General features: G+C 40.5%; 1 protein-coding gene across 1 annotated transcript in view; it reads right to left on the bottom strand.

Moving 5' to 3' along the window:
* Nucleotides 1-23,018, bottom strand: part of LOC120798997 (contactin-associated protein-like 4) — a 106,508-nt gene that overhangs the window by 65,177 nt on the left and 18,313 nt on the right. Inside the window, exons 5-8 of the mRNA XM_040143796.1 lie at nt 22,023-22,086; nt 21,735-21,786; nt 10,052-10,203; nt 845-1,038 (exon numbers count right to left, since the gene is read on the bottom strand). Of these exons, the coding sequence (XP_039999730.1) occupies nt 845-1,038; nt 10,052-10,203; nt 21,735-21,786; nt 22,023-22,086 (462 nt within the window). The remainder of the gene's footprint in view (nt 1-844; nt 1,039-10,051; nt 10,204-21,734; nt 21,787-22,022; nt 22,087-23,018) is intronic.

Raw genomic sequence — 23,018 nt, 5'->3', positions numbered from 1 at the left:
CCTTAGCTGAAGAAGACTCTGAGATACAGCTGAAAGCTCTGAAAAAATAGTAAGTGGAGGACTGAGTTCAGATAATTCTGATTTCCCAAAGGTCAAGAATGAACTTTTGTGCCTATAGTTTTACATCCCAGCCATTTTAATAAAATCTACTAATTTTCATTTTTTAAAACATGTTTATAATAAATGTAATTTGCAATTACAGAATATTGTTGAATATTAAAACTTACAAATAAGCAGCATTATAATGATACCCTAGTATAATATTTTAGTGACTATAATAGGTATTGTCCATAGTTAAGAAGTTATTACCATCCCTCCAGTAGAGGTGGGTGACTAACTGCAGTACAAACTGTCTGTTTTGTATTCCTTCCTGCTTTTTAACACCTTTCAAAAAAAGGTATTTAGCAGTGACAGTAAACACAGTGTTTACCCTCTTTTAAAAGTCAAAAAGTAGAGACGGTCAAAAAGCACAACTTAGGGTTACAGAAAACCGATGCCTTTCTGTCATCACAACAGCAGCTTAAATGCTTGGCAACAAGTTTGTGCATTCAGCAGCTCTCCTGCAAGGTTTCATCCATTAGAAATGAAGAGGCAAGCTCATGATGGCTGGATTTATCTGCACGGTATTCACAGGGCCACATACTTGGGCACTGCTCGCCACTACATCACTTCATATGAGTTACACAGAACAAGATACGATGATGTTTATTTATCCCTGAGGCGGAAATAAAGTCAATACGAGGGCAAAGACCAAACGTGTAGCTTGTGTCACTTGTGTGATGGGATGGAAATGACTTTTGATGTAGGACTTTCATGTGATAGATGCATGTGCAGTGTGGCGCACCCCTATACTGTCCTCCTGTCTGTACTGCTTCCAGTTGTGTCCCGTGTCACTGAACATCAGCAGGTACGAGGTCAGCCAATCAGAGCTGCCGTAGCGGCCCTGAGTAGCGAGCGCGGTGATCTTGGTGCGCTCACCCAGGTCGACCTCCAACCATTGATACTTGTCTGATGTGAGAGGGGACCAACCTCCAGCTCCTGCAAAGAGAAAGGAGAAGAAAAAAAAAAATCAGAATACAGTAAGTGACTTATTACATTTTCATCTATTTGGGATGAAAGCTTTGGCAGATGCCAAAAATGAATTGCATTGCTTGACCTTTAACTCTGGACTAAAACTGTTATGAAACTGGAATGAAGAAAAGCGAGTGAATGAGGGAAACATCTTTAAATCCATTTTGAGACTATAATGGGATATAAATCATACTTTAGGAACTTTCCTGCAAAATTTAAATCCTTCACATTTGTCCTGTGAATCGCTGCGACAGTGTTGACAGCAACACAATCAACATTTGATATTTCACTTCTCAAAGCAACGTAACTAAGAGAGATCCAAAAAGGGTGAATTATCTGTGTCTGAAAATCTGTAAAATAGTTTATAAATCAAGACAATACAGTCATGCAATGTTAAGAAATCTATTAAAGAAATTCCCAGATCTGTACCTAGAGCCAGAGCCACATGGGAAGTTACTCACTTGTGCCCTAAAACGCTTGTGTTAGTCGTCATGTTGGTTTTTCCTTAAAGTTGTTACTCAACTGTATCGTTGAGCTGTTATTCTGACCAGTGGCTAACACAGGTTCATCACAGGTATTGGTCTGAAATTGGCATCAACTAGTCAACATCAAGCAGAATAGATGTGGAAGTACTGTAGAAACTTCCACCTACACGCTAGCATTGATTGGCTATGCAAAATATCACCAATTAGCCCTACTCCTTCACATTTGTATCCTTCCCCATATTAAATATCACAAATAAAAGGGCTGTGTTATAATTCATTGATTGTTTGAGATCTTTTGCTTCAGCAAATAAGAAGGCGATCGATTAAAGTGAGTTGAATAATTAAAGACAGGTGCACTATTTCAGTGGCAATCTTTCTAATGCAAAATAGCATCAACAAGGGGCTTTGATGCAAAATACATAACACTGCGTCAAGGTCACTGATTGATACATACAGTGTTATACAGCTCATTATTATGCAGGACATTAACCAGTATTGCATTGTGATAGGACCATGTCTTGTTCTCAAAATGCTCCAATCTTCAAAAGCTGTATTGCAAATTTTCTTTGCAGTACGAGACATAAAGACAATGTTTGTGACCTTGCACACTGAAGGGTGGGGGGGGGGGTGAGAAGTCTGTCTGGACAGATAAACTGGGGTTGATTGAATGGACTGCTAAACAATAAAGACACTTCAAACACCGAAAAAGCAGGCAGTATGAGTGTGTGTGCCTGTAGGAAAATGATTTGTCGGGCCAAAATGACGACACAGAGCTCAAGCACCAGATGGACGGATTCTGAGGGAGGAGGCTGCTGACCAGTGTCCCACTGAGCACACACACAAACAGGAGAACACAAGCCCACAGGCAGAGAGAGTGTCAGAAAGCCCTACCAAGAACAAACACATTGAAAGTAGCTTAAACGCCACGTGACTTTTTAGAAAGACAATGCATTTCTCCTTCTTCGAACAGCAGCGAGCCAATTTCTTGGCCACCCGCTGCTCTACATACAAGCTCAAAGTTACAAGCATGGCTTGTTACGTGTGAACATGTTTTTAATAAGAAACAAAAGAAATGTTGGAGGGAAACTCTTTCTTCTGCCTGTATATGTAGTCCTATCCTCAAAGACAAGAAGCCTATTTTTCAGCGATATGACAAAAAATAGAACAGAGTATGTGTCGCACGCCAGGATCAGACTATACAACAGTTACACACCTGCTGTGATCTGGCTGAAAGACATGTCAGACAACACACTGAACTCCGACCAATCATGGCTTGCGGTCTTTCGTAACCTGCACCACGTACAAAGGTATTCAGGCAGGAGGGGCCAGTGACAGACTCTCCATATCAGGAATGCCAACGACCGTATCACCACAGACCCCGTCTGTCGAGGCCTCACGAAGCATCCCAGTCACATAATCAGTATCCATACAGCGGATGAAACAACAACTTACTGTGCCCGATGGGGCCAACTGTGCCATTTCCATGTTGATATGATGTGGCCTGCATAAGGTATGATGTTATATTTTTTTAATTTATTACCCAGTAGAAGTGCTGAAGAGTCTGTGCTACTTTTTTTTAAAAGCATTGCAGTTCTGAAATAATGCATAAAAACTACAGAATACCGAATCACTCAACAAAAGCCAACTAAGCTCATGTCTTTCTGTCTGTCTAACACTTTGGTTAAGAGCAAGATATGTCCACTGATCCTTGGTCTAGTATCAATATCAGCTCAAAATTCTGCCATGACCAACACTTGGGTTGATAACAAGGTATTTGAAATGTTAATTGCCAGATTTCCATGGCATATGCTGTGAATATTCATGTTCCCTGGAGGATGAAACCTAGTTTCTTTTTGTTGTGTCTATTGTCACGATTATTCCAAAATTCCATATTTTAAACATGAAATGTTTATATGTAAAAAGCAATTTGATACAGAATTTACTGAGCACTTTCATGCTCCCCAGACAATGAACTCTTCTCACATGCTAATACACTTAGGCCAAAATATTAACTTTAGGCAGAAGATACTGAAAGATTTATCTCATAAACCTAAATGTGCAGATTACCATTAAGCAACTTTATGCACCTGAAATTGAACCCTTTTTGATGAACCACTGAATTACTTTTTATGAGCCTGTATGGTACTACCTTCATTTTTTTTATGTGACCTGAAATATTTTTGATTAATAACATTGTTGGAGCATTTATATGTGCTCCGTCCTAACGTTGTCTACGAAGGAAAAAGTCGGAAACAGAATGAAAATGAGACAAAAACCCTTATTGATGTGTTGAACTTAGGCTAGTTTTACATGGCTATACTAGAGGATATGTTCTCACCCTGAGTGTCATGTGTGTTCAAAAGGGCAACAGCTGGAACAGTTACAGTACTTTTACCTCTCAAAAATGTTTCCGAAGCTCAGCAGTGAAAAATGGAATCAGTGTCGGTCTGGTGGCTGGTGGAGCCTGATCTTTAAAGATCTAAAGGCCAAAGCTAATAAGCACTGGACTAACAGACGTGTCCATTGACAGCAGAACAGAAAAAAGCAGCCTCTGACATTTACTCATGAAGATTAGCCTGTAGAGGAAAAGAGAAAGAGATCAGAGGGAAACGACTCAAAGACTGAGACACGTTGCAGAGATTTACTGTGTCCACTCTGTTAGTATAACTGAAACTAATATAATTGAGGTGAACTGATGGCCGACGGTCTCGATACTTTTTGTCACGGCTGTCATTTTAAATCAAAGAGATCTCCCTGTGTTTCCCCTCAGTGTCTGTCACGCTACCAGATCTTACCACCCGCTGAGAAAAGTACGGGTTAATGGAGGTCAAGTGTGTGACATCACTGCTTTGAGGGCCGAAACAGAGGATGAAATTGGGTCATCCCAACGAATCAGGGACAGTGAGACAGTCCCAATGGAAATTTGGGAATCTAAAACCAAATCAACTCCTTATATACAGTATCTGTATCGAGTATTTTGTTCTGTTTTGTTTCATTTGTTCACACAGCGATTAAAGCTGCTACCTTTTTTTCCCAACCTTTATTTTCCTTAGGGAAATATTACTGAGAGCCAATGCACTGACTACACTGACAGTTGTCCAAGCTGCCCAGCTCCCCTGGGTGTAGGGGCCTTGCTCAAGGGCACCTCAGTGGGGGTAATGAAGGAGAGGCATCTGCTACTTTTTCACTTTTCACATCCAGATTTATCCTGCTGATCTGGGGACTGAACCAGCAACCTTCCCGTCACAAGCCCACTTCACTAAACTTTAGGCCATCAGTTTGCTACACTGAGTCAGTCATTATGATTTACACTGTGTCATTAATAGATCTGCTAACACTTTCTTGCAGTTACTTCCACTATTGAGTTGGTATCACCTATATTCGCATAACAGTAACGGAAGTAAACGCGCATCATTTTCCTTTTCTTTTGTCGATTTATCTGGAAAATCGGGTAAATTTTGCTACCGTCCTGAGAAGTCACTGTCCTGGCTACTATCCTAAGAGAAGGTCTAAGTGAAAACACCTGTGTGGGTGGACTATGGCTGCGCAGGGTCTTTAAAAGTTAAAAACGATGTGTTTTCACACCAGCATTTTCAGGTTGTGGTCCTAATAATCTCTGTCCACTCTGAAATGCCTAAACAATTTTTCGGTCGGAAAACCATAAAACTAAGCATCACAGTCAACATCTAGTGAGAAGTTTGACATACGCAGCCTGGTTACTTCGCTGAGTCTTTGCTCATTAAAATGACATAAAGCACAACACCTGACCTTTTTTCGGTTTTCCCCATGCATACAAAAACGCATTTTTGGATTATCCATTCTGGACGCCAGAATGGATAATGGACAGAAAAACAAAACAGAAAGAAAAAGATGTGTTTTCTGGAAAGGCTGGCTGAGTGTGAATGTTGTCTTTGTCTGAGGTTAACTGTGAAATAATATGAGGTGCAGCAAGCTCGGACAGTCTGGCCAAGCCTGGCTGCTTCTGACTACTTCACTACGAGGAGCAGATGGATGGAAAACTAAATAAATGACCGTTTCATCATCAATAATGCACTGATATTCCATCAGACAGCTAGAGACAGTAAGGTAGAGGGACAAATGGGCAGAAAGGAAAAGACAAAGGAGGCAGAAATGAAACTGAGAGGCAGACAGGAAGTAGGACAGAGAGACAGGCAGCTTAAAGGATATAAAAGGCAGCTGGAAAGACATGTAAAAGACAGACTTTGATAAGTGCCTGGCCCAGAATGAGCACTGGTCATTTGCATGAGAATACAAAGTCTGGAGGGTAATTTCAGCATCCTGATAACATGTCAGTCGCACAGAGAATCCGACAGGAAGCTAATGGGCAGCTCTGACAGCAGGCTGGAGAACACTGCAGGTTCTCTGCAGAAGGAGCAGGAAAGATTTCCATTTTTCTAAATGTCACACTGCAAAGCAGGCACTTTGAGGAAAATCAAAACATCTTATTTTAGGATGCTTAAATCGTATTATTTTCATATCCAAGATAAATCATCTTGTCAGGAACAGTTTGCATTTCAAATCATAAACATTTTTTCACTGTGACTGTTCTTGATATGTCTTAGAAAGGGTAGTTGATAAGACTGAAAAAGGAAGTCTATGGTTGTACCACTGATATTCCAAACATATATTTGGAGAAAAACTATATGTTTTTACTCAGTTCAAGAATAAAACCAATCTTAAAAGTAAACAAGAAAACAATACCAATAATATATGTTTTGTTTGGAGCTGACATTGTCTTACCAATTACCTTTTAACAATCTGTGGGAACCAAGGCTGTTTTGATATCAAGAGATTAGGGTTCAAAAGTGCAAATTTAGGTAATTTATTGCATATTACTTTGACTGGAATTATGTGACCAGGGCAAAACAACTAAATGGCATGCAGAAAGATAGTCCACGGTGATCTGCAGAGAATGACTGGATATGAAGAACAATTCCTGATTAGCTCGCTGCTCTTTCACGCTCAGTCCAAACCTACAGACTCCAGTTACAGGCTCTGAAGTTTAATCCCACCTTCAAATATCACTCTTTGGGAAAATGATTACTGTGGCACAATAATCATTTTCAAGTCCATTCCAGCATAATTGGAGTGGCGTCACTGATAACTGTCAGCGTCGCCTGCCGAAGAAAGAAAACGTGGAGACTGCTATTAACATTTGGCAAGAAGACAGAACTGACTAAATTAGTTCTTACCAATGAAAAGTTTGGATAAAGGAAGAGAGGAAGTTGAGAAAAGAAGTTCAGGGAAAGAGAGATGGAATTCAATAGAGAATGGAAGATAAAAAGTCACAGGGGGAAATCGGAATGAAGAATAAGAGAGGCCATCGGGGAGACTGAAATAGTTGAGTCATTCATCCACCAGGTTCCTGGTAAAAGGCCATCCATCTCCGATCAATAGACTATCACAGCTTTTTATCCACTTCTTGTGTCAGACTCAATGCTAACAGACCTCCACTGTGATCAGCTTTGTCAGGTTAACGTCTGAAGTACAATGTCACGTCCTCTGGTCTGACTGCAAACAGCAACGGGACAACTGTTGGGTTTTGTAAAGTGTCTACTGTCTATGGAGAATATAGGTTATAAGAGGTTGTTCTTTCCGTCAAGTATGGCTTCAATTTTTTTTACAACCTTATTTTTTGTCAGCATGTGTCTTCAGACGAGTCAAAAAACTGCCACTCTCGTAGTGTCCATGGTCCTTTTAGCGACACTGTGTTTATGGATGGCAATGTCAGTATGTCCGTCCACCACTTCGGTCCAGACTATAATTTCTCAACAACTATTTGATGGTTTTCTATGAAATTTTGTGCGCACATTTGTGGTCCCGAGTGACTTGGGATTCATCCTCCTACCGAACAGGTCAAAGTTCTTACTTATCCAGTGAAGTATCCCAACATTTACTGGCGGTATTGGCACCCTGATTTTGCACAGACATGCATGGATTCCAGCGGATAAATCCTTATGACTTTAATGATCCCCCGACTTCTCTTCTTGTGCCACCATGAGGTGGACAAGAAGAGAAGTCAGGGGAGTTGTAGTTTTAGTGAAATGTGTCAACAACTTTGGATGGATTGCACTAAAACTTGTCTCTGGCATTCATGCCCCCCTCAGGATGAACTATAATAACTTTGGGATCCCTTAGGTTTACATCTACCACCATCATATAAAATATTAATACCTTGTTTGGAAGCTAACTCATGTGCACAACATTCAACTCAAGATGCATATCGATATGTTTTATATCATGAATTATGGTACCACCATATATTGGTACACCCATATAAAGTAAAAAATATGTTTATTTACACAGTATCTGGATGATTCTCACTAGATATCAATAACAACAAGGTTTCAACGTGTGTAAAGTTAAAGATTCTAGCTGCAAGACGGTCTGATTAAATCACTTGTAAAGGTGCTGTGTAGGTGGTATTCCAAGACTCTGATAATCTCTGTTCACTTAGCGGGTAAATGAATTGAGAGAGAGAAGCTGCTCCTCAGAGAACAACCGGGGGAGGCGGAGTGTTAGCAGCAGCAGCAGGAGATGGAAATGAGATGGAGACTTTCATTTATTCATCGATTTCCTCAGCAAAAAGCTGTGATCGCTCCCTGGGATCCTGCACCATGAATGTTGCTAAGGAGGAAATGTGACACACACAGCTTTCCTCATCTTCAGACTACATAATAGAGCTAGATATTGGAGAATATATGAATATTGAAGCAGTTATGCGGTGAGTGTTTTAAGGCACTTTATGTGCTGATGAGGCAAGAATCAAGCCAAAATATAATGCAGTTCTATATTGACAATTTGTTGAGTATTACATATGTTTTTATCCACTATTAATCCTTTAACACCAGAGTCTTTTTTTTAATTACTACATATATTACATGTTCATATTCATGTAATTTTTCTTTGTACTAGCAATCTGTGAACGTTCTACGTTCTGTCATTGTACAGATGTGTACTATTGCCAAAGTTAAGAGTCTTATCAGTCCTCTGTTACCAAAAAGTCAGATCAGCAAACAGAGAGAGAGGACTGGCAGCATTTAGCAGCAAACAGACTATCCCCAAAATCTCAGCCATCAAACTGAGGACTGCAATGTTCTGCAGCCTCGGCTTCCTTTAGTTTCCCAGGTGGTGAAAATCACTCAGATCCAGATTAAACCCGTCTCACCCTCCCAGCTGATTCTGGGCTTTGATGTTGGGATAAAGCAGCGAAGCCCGTTCCCTGCAAAAAGCTCCACAACAAATCCTGATCTTCATTTTGTCAAACCCTCACATCAGGATCCAGGACAGGACTCCCTGTTGGGTTTTCATGCAGGACAAGCAAACACCATTCACATTTATCCTTCTGGTGTAAACCCACAATACAAACAGCACAAGTAGAGAATAAAGACAGAACAAAGCAACTCTTGCTTGTTCTCTCTTTTAGATTCTCTTGTCTCTCAGAAATGATTCTGATCCTCTGTCTCCCTCTAAACTAGTCACAAGTGAGTTGCCTGTAAGTCTTTGTGAATCCAGTGAAAACTTTCCTGTTTGTTATGTTTTGTGTTCTTAGCTTTAACAAAGTCTCTTCTCCCCTGAGATCCTCTGTTGCAAAAAGTCAGATCAGCAAACAGAGAGAGAGGACTGGCAGCATTTAGCAGCAAACAGACTATCCCCAAAATCTCAGCCATCAAACTGAGGACTGCAATGTTCTGCAGCCTCGGCTTCCTTTAGTTTCCCAGGTGGTGAAAATCATCCAGATCCAGATTAAACCCGTCTCACCCTCCCAGCTGATTCTGGGCTTTGATGTTGGGATAAAGCAGCGAAGCCCATTCCCTGCAAAAAGCTCCACAACAAATCCTGATCTTCATTTTGTCAAACCCTCACATCAGGATCCAGGACAGGACTCCCTGTTGGGTTTTCATGCAGGACAAGCAAACACCATTCACATTTATCCTTCTGGTGTAAACCCACAATACAAACAGCACAAGTAGAGAATAAAGACAGAACAAAGCAACTCTTGCTTGTTCTCTCTTTTAGATTCTCTTGTCTCTCAGAAATGATTCTGATCCTCTGTCTCCCTCTAAACTAGTCACAAGTGAGTTGCCTGTAAGTCTTTGTGAATCCAGTGAAAACTTTCCTGTTTGTTATGTTTTGTGTTCTTAGCTTTAACAAAGTCTCTTCTCCCCTGAGATCCTCTGTTGCAAAGCAGCTCTTTGGTAACAGACGACAGATTTGGATCTGCTTCCTCTCTATGGTCTCTTTTAGATGCAGTTAAACCTTACATTTCACTGGACTAAATAAACAGCTCACATCTCCTCTTAGAAAAAAAAACATAAGCCTTATAAACATTATTCCAGGCCCTAATACACTGACAACATTATTAGTAAAAGTATGGTATATACAGTCTGGTGAGTTGAATTACATTACCCTGATCAAACGCAACATTATCTAGTCTTACCGAGTCAAATTTGACAACAGAAATTCTTCCTCACCCTCTCTCCTGTTGAGTTTGGCGAAGCCTGGTGCGTGGCTGCTGGACAGCTGGGAGGAACTCCTGAAGGATGATGGTGGCAGATTGGACACCAGTGCGCTGTCACACACCTCTGTCAACCACAACAAAGCAGAAAAAAAAAAAAAAATCACACTTAGTTACAGTAGGCCTTTAAAATAACTATGTACTTTTTCTAAAATTGTCATCTGAAAATCAAGTATTTTCTCTGTCACATATGCTCAATTGAGAGTCGGGACAATTTGTCACATCTGTTGTCAAGGCTTTGTGGCTCTGACCGTTTCTTTACCACTCTTTAAACAGTTTTGTATCATCAGTATTAGAGTAACTTTTTTTAAAAAATTTCGTTATTGATTAATCACAACTTTATAGGATCCAAGATGACATCTTCAAATGTCTTGTTTTGTCTGATGAAAAGGCCAAAACCCAGAGGTGTTCAAATCCTGCAATTTGAGAAGCTGCAACCTGAGAATGTGTAATTTTTTTTCTACCGTTTTTGCTTGGAAAAAATACCAAAACAAATAATTGATTATCAAAATAGTTTCTGATTATTTCTCTCTTGATCAGGTAATGGATTAATCGACTAATCGTTTCAGCTCTAAACAAAAGCATTAATTATTAGTAAAATCTCGATCACACAATTTAGCTTTGTTGTCGGCTTAAAACAGGAATTTATCATTAAATAAGCCCCCAAGCACCAATATTTCGGCCATTTCTGCAGTCGCAGACTTTTAAGCAGTAAAATAAGAATTTACTTGGTTTGCAGATATTTCCACATTTGAGGACACACACACTTTTGCAGCCAGAGATAACCTCACAGCAACATCCATTCAAAGTGAAAGAAATTGATAGACTCATAGAAGTGTAAATAGTTGGCTAGAAGTACCTCAGCACTTACTCTGAGTGATACAGCACTTAGAGGTTCAGAAAAACAGAATACCAGATTCTTTTAACCGCAGTAAACACCTTTGAGTAACTGAGAGAGGAGTAGTGCATTTTCATCACTGAGCTGCAGGTTTAAAAGGTGCTATATGTAAGTGTTCTCCGCCGCTGGATGTGGCTTGCTGGGAGCGGTTGGTGGTGGTGGTGAGAAAAGTCGCTTTGCCAAGTGGTTCAGCCACTGTTGCGTTTACAAGACGAGGTTAGAATAGGCCCTCGGGGCAGCGCTAATTTTCATCCTCTCACACTGAACTGAGGGCAGACTGGACGCCACAGTGACTCACTATCGCAAAGTGGTATTACTAGATGGGACAGGCTGGGGTGTAGCTGGTTAGCATGCTAACTTCGGTAGAAGAAAAAGGAGTGATATGAATAGAAGCAAAACAAGAGCTAACGTTGTTGTTGCTTTCCACTGCTGGAGACAGCTCTCGGCGAGTGAAAGAACAAAGTTTTAACGCTGAACTCACAAGTAAAGAGCTGTTAATGTTAATGTTGGCTATGTAGCGATAGCAAAAACTTTATAGCTAACTATATAGCACCTTTAACGTCAGCTAAGTGAAAACAGGCCTTTGACTTTACTTTCCAGTTACCCAGTGAGCAGTAAGAAGTTAACAACAGCAGGCTGAACCTCTCTTAGTATGAGAGAAAATCATAAATCATAAAAGCAGTTGGATAGAAGCATCCGAGCTCTTCTCCAGAGTTGAGTGGTTCAGAGAGCAGAGATCAATAGTAAAAAACCACACTGAAAATATCACAATATCAGACGCAGCAGGAGATGGATTATTCTCCATCTCTTACCCTGAGTGAAAAACTGTTGAATTGTTAAAAGCAGCAGGACGGGAGCTCACTGATGCTGTGAGATGAAATGCTTGTATCTCCTAATTATCCAAGATTTTCAGGTCTAAAGTTTCAGAGTTTCTTCCGTCAGGTTTTTACAGTTTCATTAGAGCAAAAGCTGCCGTTTTCTAGACCTTTTGAGAGATATTAATGACAAAAAACTGTTTTTCAGTCTTGCACTATTATAACATGAGTGGCAGAGCAGAGTCTACTCATTGAGGAGGCGGCTTACTGTTCCCCAGGTGGAAGCAGGTCTTTTATCTGTAATGGCACTATATTAAATGAATGAACAGTGTAATAATGTCCATTTGGATGGATGAATGGTGTAATTCTGCCAAAATGGATAAATGAATGTTATAATCATGTCCTGCTGTGGAGATAAATGGCGTCCTGAATGGTTCATTATAGGCTGGATACTGATGGAGACGGATCAGTGTTGTCAGAAGAAATCTTCACGTTTCACACACTTTATTTGTTTATGGATGATCGACTTCAATAAAACCATCATATGTTATACATACATATCATCCCACAATAATTAACAGTAATTCAGCTTGTTTTAATTGGCTTCTCCACCACACACTCCCAGGAAATCATAAACATGCAAATATGGCTAAAATTATTGAAAGAATTTCACTTTACTCTTGCTGCAGCTATTTCATTTGTTTGTTAAAATTGCATTACTCTGAAAACATACAATAAAAAGTAAAAAGTCACACAGTAGAAATGAATGTCTGCACAGCGTAATTATATATCAATCAGAAGTACACACACAGAATCATGAAAATCCGCTCAATAAATATTCATAGTTTTCCTCTCGAGCTCCAAACTGTAACACTGCCTCCGTCTAAAGCCTCTTTGTTAATGGATGTTGTTCTCCACCACTGAGGCAAGAGCCGATTACTATGATTCACGCTGCATTCTGATCCCGGCCCACAATTCTGACAACAAGGCTTTAGCTTCGATTAGTCTGTCAAAACTGGTGTACTTCATCTGCCTCTCGAACTCCACCAAGGCCTGATGATTTCACTTTCTAAAGGGGAATAGCATATTAGCGCATTTTAACATGGGTGATTAGCTGATTAGACAGATTCAACAAAAACATTGTTATTTGTCCTTAGTTAAAGTAACTGGCATGAAATTAAAAGTACAGGATTTTCCAGTTTAGTCATTAATATGGCTTCACTAGCTGAACTGTGATATCTTGGTATAATTATTGTGTTCAAAGAACTGTAAAAGTCTTTGGCTATTCAGGGACAAAGCAGCTGGTTTCCTGCCAAATATGGAGGCAATTAAATACATTGTAGAGGCCAGATGTGGCTGCCTGCCCTCAAAATAATGGTCTTATTTGTGTATGTTATTTTTACCTCTCACTATTGATGTGGTAGTGAAGCTATTGCTACAAAGTTCTGGCCACAAATAGCGTCAAAAATGGGGTTTGATATAATGAAAACATTAAAGCTGCTATAATCAGTATTTTTTTATAACAATGGATTTATATGTAATGTGAGAGGTCACGCATAGCGATGACGTCAAAGAGAATTATATTCTTATATTCTGTTTTTAGTGTTACTTTGTAACATCTGTACAGGGACTACAGATGAAAATAGCCTCTTGGCTAACTCTGGGGCATTTATACCTATATTTATGGATGTGCATCATCGCTGTTAAATAAACCAGTAAATAATAGGGCTGACCTGAAAGCCTGGAAGCTTCGAAGCTTCTACCATTGCCATGGAAATCTATGGCAACTGTATGTCCAAATAGCATTCCAGTATTCAAATGTTGTTTTTTTATTTTTTTATTTTTTTACTATCATTATATATGCATTACCACAAATTTCCCGCATAGCCCATAAAATAAGAAATAGTAATCCAGCATTATCATTTTGCATCAACGTTAATTATTTTAGACATTTCATCTTATGGATAGTTTTGTGCGTCAGTCACAGCTCTCATCTAAGGTTATCAGCACTGACAACGGGACAGTGACACGTGAGCTCATGACCACGTGGAGGACTTACAAGTTACAACAACACCAGCAAGATGTCGAAAAAGTCAAGCGTCTGGAATAGCTTCCAAACTCTCGGAGATGACCCCCAAAAAGTCGAGTGCCCGATACGGCAAAGGAAACTGGCATATCACAAATCATCCACAATGAGTTTGGCAAGTCACCTGAAAACTGTTAGTAACAGCTCATAGCCGTCTTGCAAAGTGCTGAAATTTTCTTTTCTCTATTATGGCTGATGAAGGATTATAACTTTAAAGGTTTCAGATATGAAGAGTTTTACGTCTGGGAATATTTACTACAGCTGCTTGTTAGCAGCTTATTACACTTTATAGTTAAACTTTAACAATTATATTATTAGTAGAGTGGTTTTGAGCTGCATACATATTTAATTACACTGTTTTAAATGCGGTCTACCTACTTGAAAATCGTCAGAAGGGCTCCAGTTTTTTGGTCCTCTGAAACTCCTCCTGTTAATCTTTATTCCTGCAGGCCTTGGCCTGACAGACACTGGTTACTGTGGGTGGTGGGGGAACCCTCAGTCTGAAAGGCAGCTGAATTACAGTAGTCAGAGGAGGTAAAACGAGAGGCACAGCTCTCTAATGGTGACCGCTGTAATCCCTGAGGAGATAATGTGTGGTGAGAGCACAACCTCACCGAAGTAACACTTGACACCGAAAGAGAGAGAGAGAGCGTGGCGGAGTTTAGAAACGCCAGGCCGGTTTTTCTCAGCGAAGGTTTGTCATTTAAGAGCGGACGTCCCTGAAAGTGCGAGCAGTGGAGCACAAACACAGACAGCTCAGAGGAAAATGGAGCTAAATGTTGAATTCCTGCTGGACTCTGCAGCTACTAAACCTCAACACTGACCCTGGCTGTGTTGGACAGAGAGCTTTCCTGAATATCAGACTACTACACTAAGTTTCTGCGTCTGGTGAAACAATAAAAGAGGGGGAGTCACACAATCCTCAACCAGCAAGGACAGGAAACCATTATTCTGATATTTGAGTGATAATTAAAATCTTTTCATTTCAATGAAACATCCTCCTGGACACCCATCACTCACCCTCTGCCAACCCATCCATCCATACAGTGTCAAGTTTATCATTTGGCCAAAGTGTCAAATGGTGAGTTTGACAGCATTAAAACACACACACACACACACACACACGCACGCACGCACGCACGCACGCACGCACGCACGCACGCACACACACACACACACACACACACACACACACACACACGGTCAAACATATTTAATCATCTGTGACATGGCAGGCTAATACCAGAGGCAGGGAGGGTGGCCACAGCTCATTCACCTGCATTATCCATTTCTTGCTGTTTGGCTGAATAACAAAGTGCCCACACTGGAGACCCTGAATACTGATGAGCTCCATCCATCACCCCAACAAAGAGCAGTAAACGGGAGGTCCTGCACTTCAGAGCTCTATAAGACCCATAAAAACCCAGAGTTCAGCGCTTCTCAGAATGAGCTCAGCCGACTTATTTATCCATTCAGAGCCCGTAGCAGAAAGCAGGATAATGAGGGTCCAGCAATTGTTGTTTTTGCTCCAGAGCACTAACAATCGTCCTCAAGAAAAAAATGTCAATGTTCATTTTACTAATCTGCCAAACATCTACCTCCAGTTTGACCCAAAGGGGTTCAAGCCTTATCCTTCCTGGTTATACACAAACAAAGAAAGCATTAAAAATAGAATAAATAGTTTGAGTTTAGTTTTTCTTTAACTCAATACCACATTTGGTTCTCTCACAGTCATAGAGAAGAGACAATAAACTGCAAAGTTGCATTCTGAGTCACCAACTCATGTTTGGTACAAATTCTTCAGGAACTGTTCTAAACTAAACTAAAAACTAAAAAACTAAACTAAAAAAAAAAAAAAAAAAAGTCATTCATCATTAAGTCCCATGCTTCCACCAAATTTTGTAAATGTTTTCAAAGTTTAGCATTTAATACCAGCCCCTTTGGTGCAGGCCGTGTGCTTCTCTTTCTCAGAGGTGGGAAAGTTAACCAGACAATAAATTTGACAAACCAGCCAGTTAGTCCACGTCCTTTTCGTCCCTATAAAAACAGAATATAATTGTATGAAGACATTTCAGATAAAAGCATAAATTTCCCCTTTTCTGTCGTTTTTCCAGTGTATTAGAAAGTTTGAGATGGGACTAATTTAACATTTAACTTTCAGTTGTCAGGGTACAATCATGGTAGAGAAAAATTCTTATTTTTGTAAAGTTTTTAAATTCAGTGTCAATTTATTGCTACAGTTGCACATGCAGATATCTAGAGTTTTTTGAGGTATTGATAATCATATTGCCTAATCCTAATCAATCATAAAAACCGTTAACTCAATATTCTTTGAGAAAACCTACTGTAGTGTTACTTCTTGCAGTCTAATGGTTCTGTTTAGTTGATTCATTGAGACGAAGCGCAGTCTACAGCCATAACCGATGAAATAATAGCCAAAGAAAGACGCTCAGAAAATTTTGCTGGTTGCTCCTCTATGATCGTTTTAAAGAGGCTTGTATAAACATGCAACATGGACAATGTTGACAATAGGGATAATATATAGAAATATAGGGTTTGATAGGTAGCCTATATTGATATTTTCTTGTTGTGCTTAAGTTGTTTAATTGTCTATACGTGTTTTCTGCAAATTATTTTTGGATGTACATACAGGAAGCAATTTCAAATGGTGTCCTATCTGAATAGGCAACTTAGGTACATGGAATCCTTAACAATTGAGACTGTCTTCACTAGAGGATGGACAGCATTGGTTAGCAGCAAGGCAGAGGTGGCTGTAATGGCTGGTTCATGTGTTATGAATGGAGGCAGACTGGAAGGAGAGTGCTGTCCTAGCTTTAAGTCCCACGGTGGATGAGGAAGATTACAGTTGGCAAGTAAATAAGTCTGACTTTTTTGTGCTCTTTCCTGAGAAGCAACCTCTCGTGCGTGTGTAAAACGTGACTCAGTAGCAAAGTCAAAACACTGTTGTAAGCCACAACAAGTTTAAGGTAGGAGGTTGAGTTGGAGTGGACGGTTGGTTTTACAACGTGGATAACTTCCACAGTGGAGACCACAGTTCATGTGCCTTCTCCTGCCAATCACAATGGCAATATTTCCCATTAAACAACAAGGTTAACCAAGTAGTTTTAATTTCCTAGACTCAACCAGACCTTAACCACAGATGCAGCAGATGAGAAAATGCTCATATTAGTAATTTTACAACCCATAAGTCACTTACACACGAAACCATGTTGGAGAACATGCTGGTCTAAACACTGTTTCAGATATTTCTGCACCCTTACATCAAATCCAGATGGATAAACCACATCATTACTCATCTTACATGAAAACTGCCAAAATCACAAAAAGCATCAGGAGATAAGAAATATTATTGAAACCCCGGTAATTTAAGATAAGCGGCTATTATTCTGTGTTTTATCAATGCTTTGAAGAGCTACATCAGCCGCAGAACTTCAGTACTTCAAGCCCGACCTCCTCCTCTTCTCTGACAGTCCTCCACTCTCCAGACACAAAACTGTCTGTCTGACTGACAGCTACCAAACTGAAAAGCTCAGCACCTTACACTTCAGCTGCTAATAAGAATATTTTTTCCTTATCTCCATGTCTGTGAAGATTCTCAATCATCCGGGTCATAGTATTCTGTAAGTGCTATGCGAAGGCAACTGGACTTCCTCGAGGTTTTTGAAAACCTTTAGCCTCTCATCTGAAAGGCTTCTTCACCTCTACCTGACTAGTGGGAAGTTCCAGGTGATTCATCCTCTGGTGAGGATAACCTCACCAGAGGATGAAGTTCAAGCAAGAAGTTCAAGCAAGTCCAGTTGCCTTCGCATAGCACTTACAGAATCCTCATCTCCATCTTCAGCCGACTGTCAAAAACACCCCTATATAGTTTTGTTTCCTTCTGACCTTCAAGCATTATCCAGCTAGAAAACACAATCAGAAGCTCATTATGTACAGTACAACCCGTACATGCAAGAATACAGCCCATACACATATCCATACAAACAGCATCCTAATGCTTGCAGTACTCTGTATAACACCAATGTACCGCCGCCTTTGAAAGGAGAGAACAATCATCCTCCTCACTGAGGCTCATCACACTGAGCAGCGATGTGGGTGGCTGAGTGGGAGACAGACATCAACCAAATGAAGCGATCAAGACAGCGACGAGCCACATCACAGCAGCGTTTAAAATCTCTTCATCTTCGTACTGTCAGGTTTAACTCACATAAACACAGACAGAGAGTTGAAACAAGCCGCTGAGAAGCAAGACTTTCACCAGGACTCAGTTCAAACACTGCTTAAGCCCAAAACATACACTGTGAATTTCAATGCGATAATTATGCAGATTTAGATGGAACGCTGCTGGCTACATCACTCGTACTAATGGCTCCAGGGGGAGATATGTATTATAAAATATCTACTAATTCACCAGCTGCACTAAGTAAATAATTTGAATATATTTGCCTTTAAATGTCTCTTAATAGTGAGCAGCGGAACAACAAGTCTCCATGGAAAAAGCTGTTTGGCACAAATTATAATTTTTTTCAGTCATTCAAATAAAATACAAGGAACAAGGATATGTACGTCATCAAAGCAGCCTGGCAAATTAAATTTATTTCAAAAATGAAAAACTGAATTGGACACTGGGGATTCATGAAACTACAAACTCTGCATTGCACCAGTAACATAGTTTATACAACGAACTGTTTTTATGCAAATGAGAACACCCAGAAACAGAACACCCCTGTCTTTATATAGGGACTGTGGACCATCCATTGCTCAGATACATTTAAGTGCAATGAGAGTTGAGTAATTTATCAAAACAATACCTATATTGGTAGTGTTAAGACTAGATCATGTCTGGGATTTGGGTTATCACATCACCATACAGTATCAGTGTGATCTTCTTGATCTTAAGGTGCATTCACATGTATGTGTCTGCTGTGTGTGTATATACACACACACACACACACACACACACACACACACACACACACACACACACACACACACACATATACACATATACATATATATATATATATATATATATATATATATGTATATAAGTCCTAAGTACTGTTGTCGTCATTTGGTTGGTGGTTCTGCAGTGGTTCACCAATGAGTTATTTTGAGGTGATAGTACCTGTTCAAGAACAACCTTTTCAGGATCTCAAGAATCTTTCCCAGAGGGTTACGACACAACAAAGCAACAGGAGTCATCTAGATAACACAGAAAAACTGGGCTCAGCGGGGCAAACATGGCTACCAAACCTGACAGAACCGACCAGCAAGACCAGCAATCTGAGGGGGACAGGTATGTGCTCAATTGGATTACCAACTGTATTAAACTGTGTGGAAAGTGTGAAATAGTACATTATGTAAAATAGTATAATTTTCTGGTCTTGTATCTGTTCACCATCTTTTGCCACCTAAAACACCACTGTCCATATATTATTTTTCCTATCACCTTATCACTCACCCTTACTTTAGATTACAGTGATTATGAGTGGAACGGGAAATTATGCAAGTCCGGTGCCTCACAGTTGTAGTATGAAAAAGTAAACTGTGATAGACGGGAAACGCGATGTGGTTATGGGTAAAAATCAAGAGGAGAGCCCTCTACTTAAATCGTTTATTCATGCATTGCACCAGTGTTTTGCGCAGACGCCCTCCCTCAGTGTGCATGCTGGCAAAAGTGTTACACCTACGCACAGGTGACCAGTGTAGCATAATGGAGCACAGCAATATAAGCAATAGGAGGACTCGTATTCTAGACAACACTCATTCAAAGACGGAAAAAACGTCACTCTCCAAGGTACAGACTCAAAAACATAATACGTAATACGTGAGCAGGGCATCTGAAAGTGACAGAGAAGGAAAAATATTTAGTTTGGCTTTCTTCTTCGGTTGAGTTCGTACCAGATTTAACGGCAACTCACATCTTCACAAGGGAATGCTCCATTGTGAATATACTTTACATCAACTATTTAAAGGCTTTTCAGATGCCTCACTAATCTATAAACCAAAAGCTGTCGACTTGATGGTCCACTAGAGAGGTGGCTGGGCAAGAAGTAGAGCTCTATCTGGGAAATATTGTGAATATTGACGTAACGTGTCCTGTTACCGGAAGACAGCTGCAGCCTCTGGAACAGCCGAGCTAAGAAGATCACACCCCAACCAAAGACGGCCAGACAACTCCTTCACACCATCACTGTAGCAGCTGGTCTACGGAGACCAGGAAATCTCTCTGCACTGGCACTGCAATAACACACACACACACACACACACACACATTTTGGATCAGCTTCAACGGAGAGAAATTGGAAGTCGTGACCAAAGGCTCTCACTCTTTCTGTGTGTGTGTCCAGCCTCTTCACACCTTCAGCTAGACCACAACAGGAGGTGCAGTCACAGCCTCTACTTAGTTTTGCTTTACAGCCACCCTCCCTCAGGAGACATTAGAAGATAAGTTCTCTTTAAAAAATCTCTCTGCAGTGAATTTGATGTCCTCCATCTTCCCCTGCCTCTCACACACTCACAGCTCAGCTTTCCTGCGGCTGGAAACACAAAGGGCCCTTACATTTCTTTAACCAAGAGAATTTCTGTTCTTTCCAAAAGTTGTCGAGACAAGCACTGACAGAACTTTTGGCCTGAACCACTGAACCTTCATAGGGCAGTGTAATAGGAGGTAGAAGGGGTAAAAACCCCAATTAGTGCACTGCTCAGAAACAAAGGATATGATGTGAATATCACCTGTCTTAGCTTGTTTGGTCACATCTTCCTCTTACCAGTGTGTCTAATCTAACACATCTGGTAGCTTTAGTCAAATAACCTTCGCAATTTGAAAATTTTGAATCAACAAGGCTGAAGACAACACAGGAGGACTTTCAGCTGGAATCAAAGAGAGAAGATCACAACCTTTACACCAGATAACACATAAAACTGATAAAGCATCATCTTCACACCCAAGAGACACACCACTTCCTCCTCGGAAAGATGGTGGTTCTGGTGATTGTAGTGGTTTGGGAGCAGAGGATTTTAGGCAGCACAGTTCTGGACCAGTATTACACCCATTTGTTCTCTGCCTGCCTTAAATTTAATCTTTTGCTGGAGCTTGAAGTGTTTTTATCTCTGTAGTGATAATGCACTCCACAGAAACTCAATTTTTTGCTGTTTGGTTGCCGGGTTTGCAATTTATCACACTGCTGTGATATGACCGGTCAAGACCTGAAAACCTCCGGCAGCTACACGTGGCTCAATAAGAACCAATGACAGACTGCTCTGAAAAAGCAGTGACATCAGTTCATATACGAGCTGGGTGACACTTGCATTACAGCTTGAAAATAACAAGGTGATAATGGAGCAATATTGTGCATTATCATTTTAGTAAAAATGAAAATATTTTGGTAAAAGTAGGGCATAATGGAGCAAAGACACAGACCTAATAATGGGTGAACATATGAAATTATCGTGAGACTTGGTAGTTTGTTATTTAGTTAGGGTAAATAACTAACAGACAATAACAAACATTGTCGAGATCGTAAAAGAAGGCCAGAAATGCAGGGCTTTGGTAGATGACATTGTACTGCACAGTATGATGCAGTCCTTTTGTTCAAGTCCTCAGCAACCAATCATGCCAGTAAAATGTTACCAAATGCCTTTGGGCATGATGAGAACTAGGAAACGAGCTCTAGGTTTCTTTAAACCGGAGCTCTGTGCATTGGAATTGTTTGAGGTGGCATTGACACTGACACAAAAGAAGATGGATCCAACCAATGGTGAAAAGCTGTTCCTTAGACTTTTACTTTTTTCGGGCAGACATTAATATTTATACCAGTGCAGTCTTGCAGAAACCCAGTACTCTTGGGGCTCTGTGAAACGGAGGGCTGAACACAAACACACTCACACTTCCTTAAAAGCCAGCAGGGGTGAAATTGTAGAGGCAGTTGAGAATGTCACAGCAAGGAAACTATTAGCTAGACACACTTCCTTATCATCCTTGTTTTCTCCGCTTCCTCATTCCTCCTCTCGCCCCAATCCTCATCTTCCTCCCGTCTGTCTTTGTTTTCTTTTTCCCTCACATTGTTTCCTTCCTCTCTCTCTCTCATTTCTGTCTACGTACCTCCCTTTCCTTCAAACTTGCTGTCCTCCCTGTCATCCTTCTCCACCTCCTCCTTCTCTGCCTCCTGCAGAAAAGCAGATGGTGTCCCATGCAAACATACAGCAAAGTCAGTGAGGGATAAAATGGGAGAGGAAGTTGAAAATGTCACTGCAGTTGTGAGAAACAGAGGGAATACTACTACCAGACAGCCAGCGGTCTCCTGATCCCTAAAGTTTATCCTCTCATACTTTACATTGCTCTTCCTACTTTTCTTTCCTTCTCCCCCCCACTGTCCACCCTCATTCTCCCCCTCCTCTTCCTCCTCTGTTTCACCTCAAAGTGCTTGGCTGTGATTTAGTTCTGTCTTGTTGTTTTACCCCTCCGTCTTTAATGGGCACTGACTCAGCTCTGTCCTCCTTTCTAATACAAACTGACTGGGCCCTGCTTCTTTTCATCAGCCGTGGCTGCGCAATATCCGAGCAGCAGAGCTGTGGTCACCGGGTTCATAAAAAATATACAACAGAGAGAAAATTAGACTGTGATCAGCATCTAGCTCAGTGTGTAAAGAGGACACATTGGAACCTGACTGTGGCATATGAAGTGATGCAGATGCACTGGTTTCTTCACTAAAGACTGGCATTATTAACATGGAGAGCAGGGAGAACAGTGGAAAGCAGATAGTGAGGTGTAGTATGGAATATTAGGCTCTGCTCTGACAGGATAAACTTTTTGAAAGAATTTTTTCACTGATGAGGATATTACTGATTGCACACAGAACGGGAAAGGTAATTCCTAATAAGCCATTAATTCAAAATCTATGACATAGATTTGCAAAAGTGGAAGGGGCTGTTTCAGACACCCCTGTTCCCAGGAGGAAAAATCCCGTTCATTTTTCCCTACGGACACTGTTGCAGGACTCTCAGTTGGAGCGCTTCTATGGCCTGGACTGGTATGAAATTCTCCAAGTTGAATCATCAGTACAAAAGATTGACAAGCGTGTTAGAAAGCATCTGCAAA

This window comes from Xiphias gladius, chromosome 14 (assembly GCF_016859285.1).
Source record: "Xiphias gladius isolate SHS-SW01 ecotype Sanya breed wild chromosome 14, ASM1685928v1, whole genome shotgun sequence".
Lineage (NCBI taxonomy): Eukaryota > Metazoa > Chordata > Actinopteri > Istiophoriformes > Xiphiidae > Xiphias > Xiphias gladius.
The sequence above is the reverse complement of the archived record's forward strand: the minus strand, read 5'-3'. Positions and strand labels throughout refer to the sequence as shown.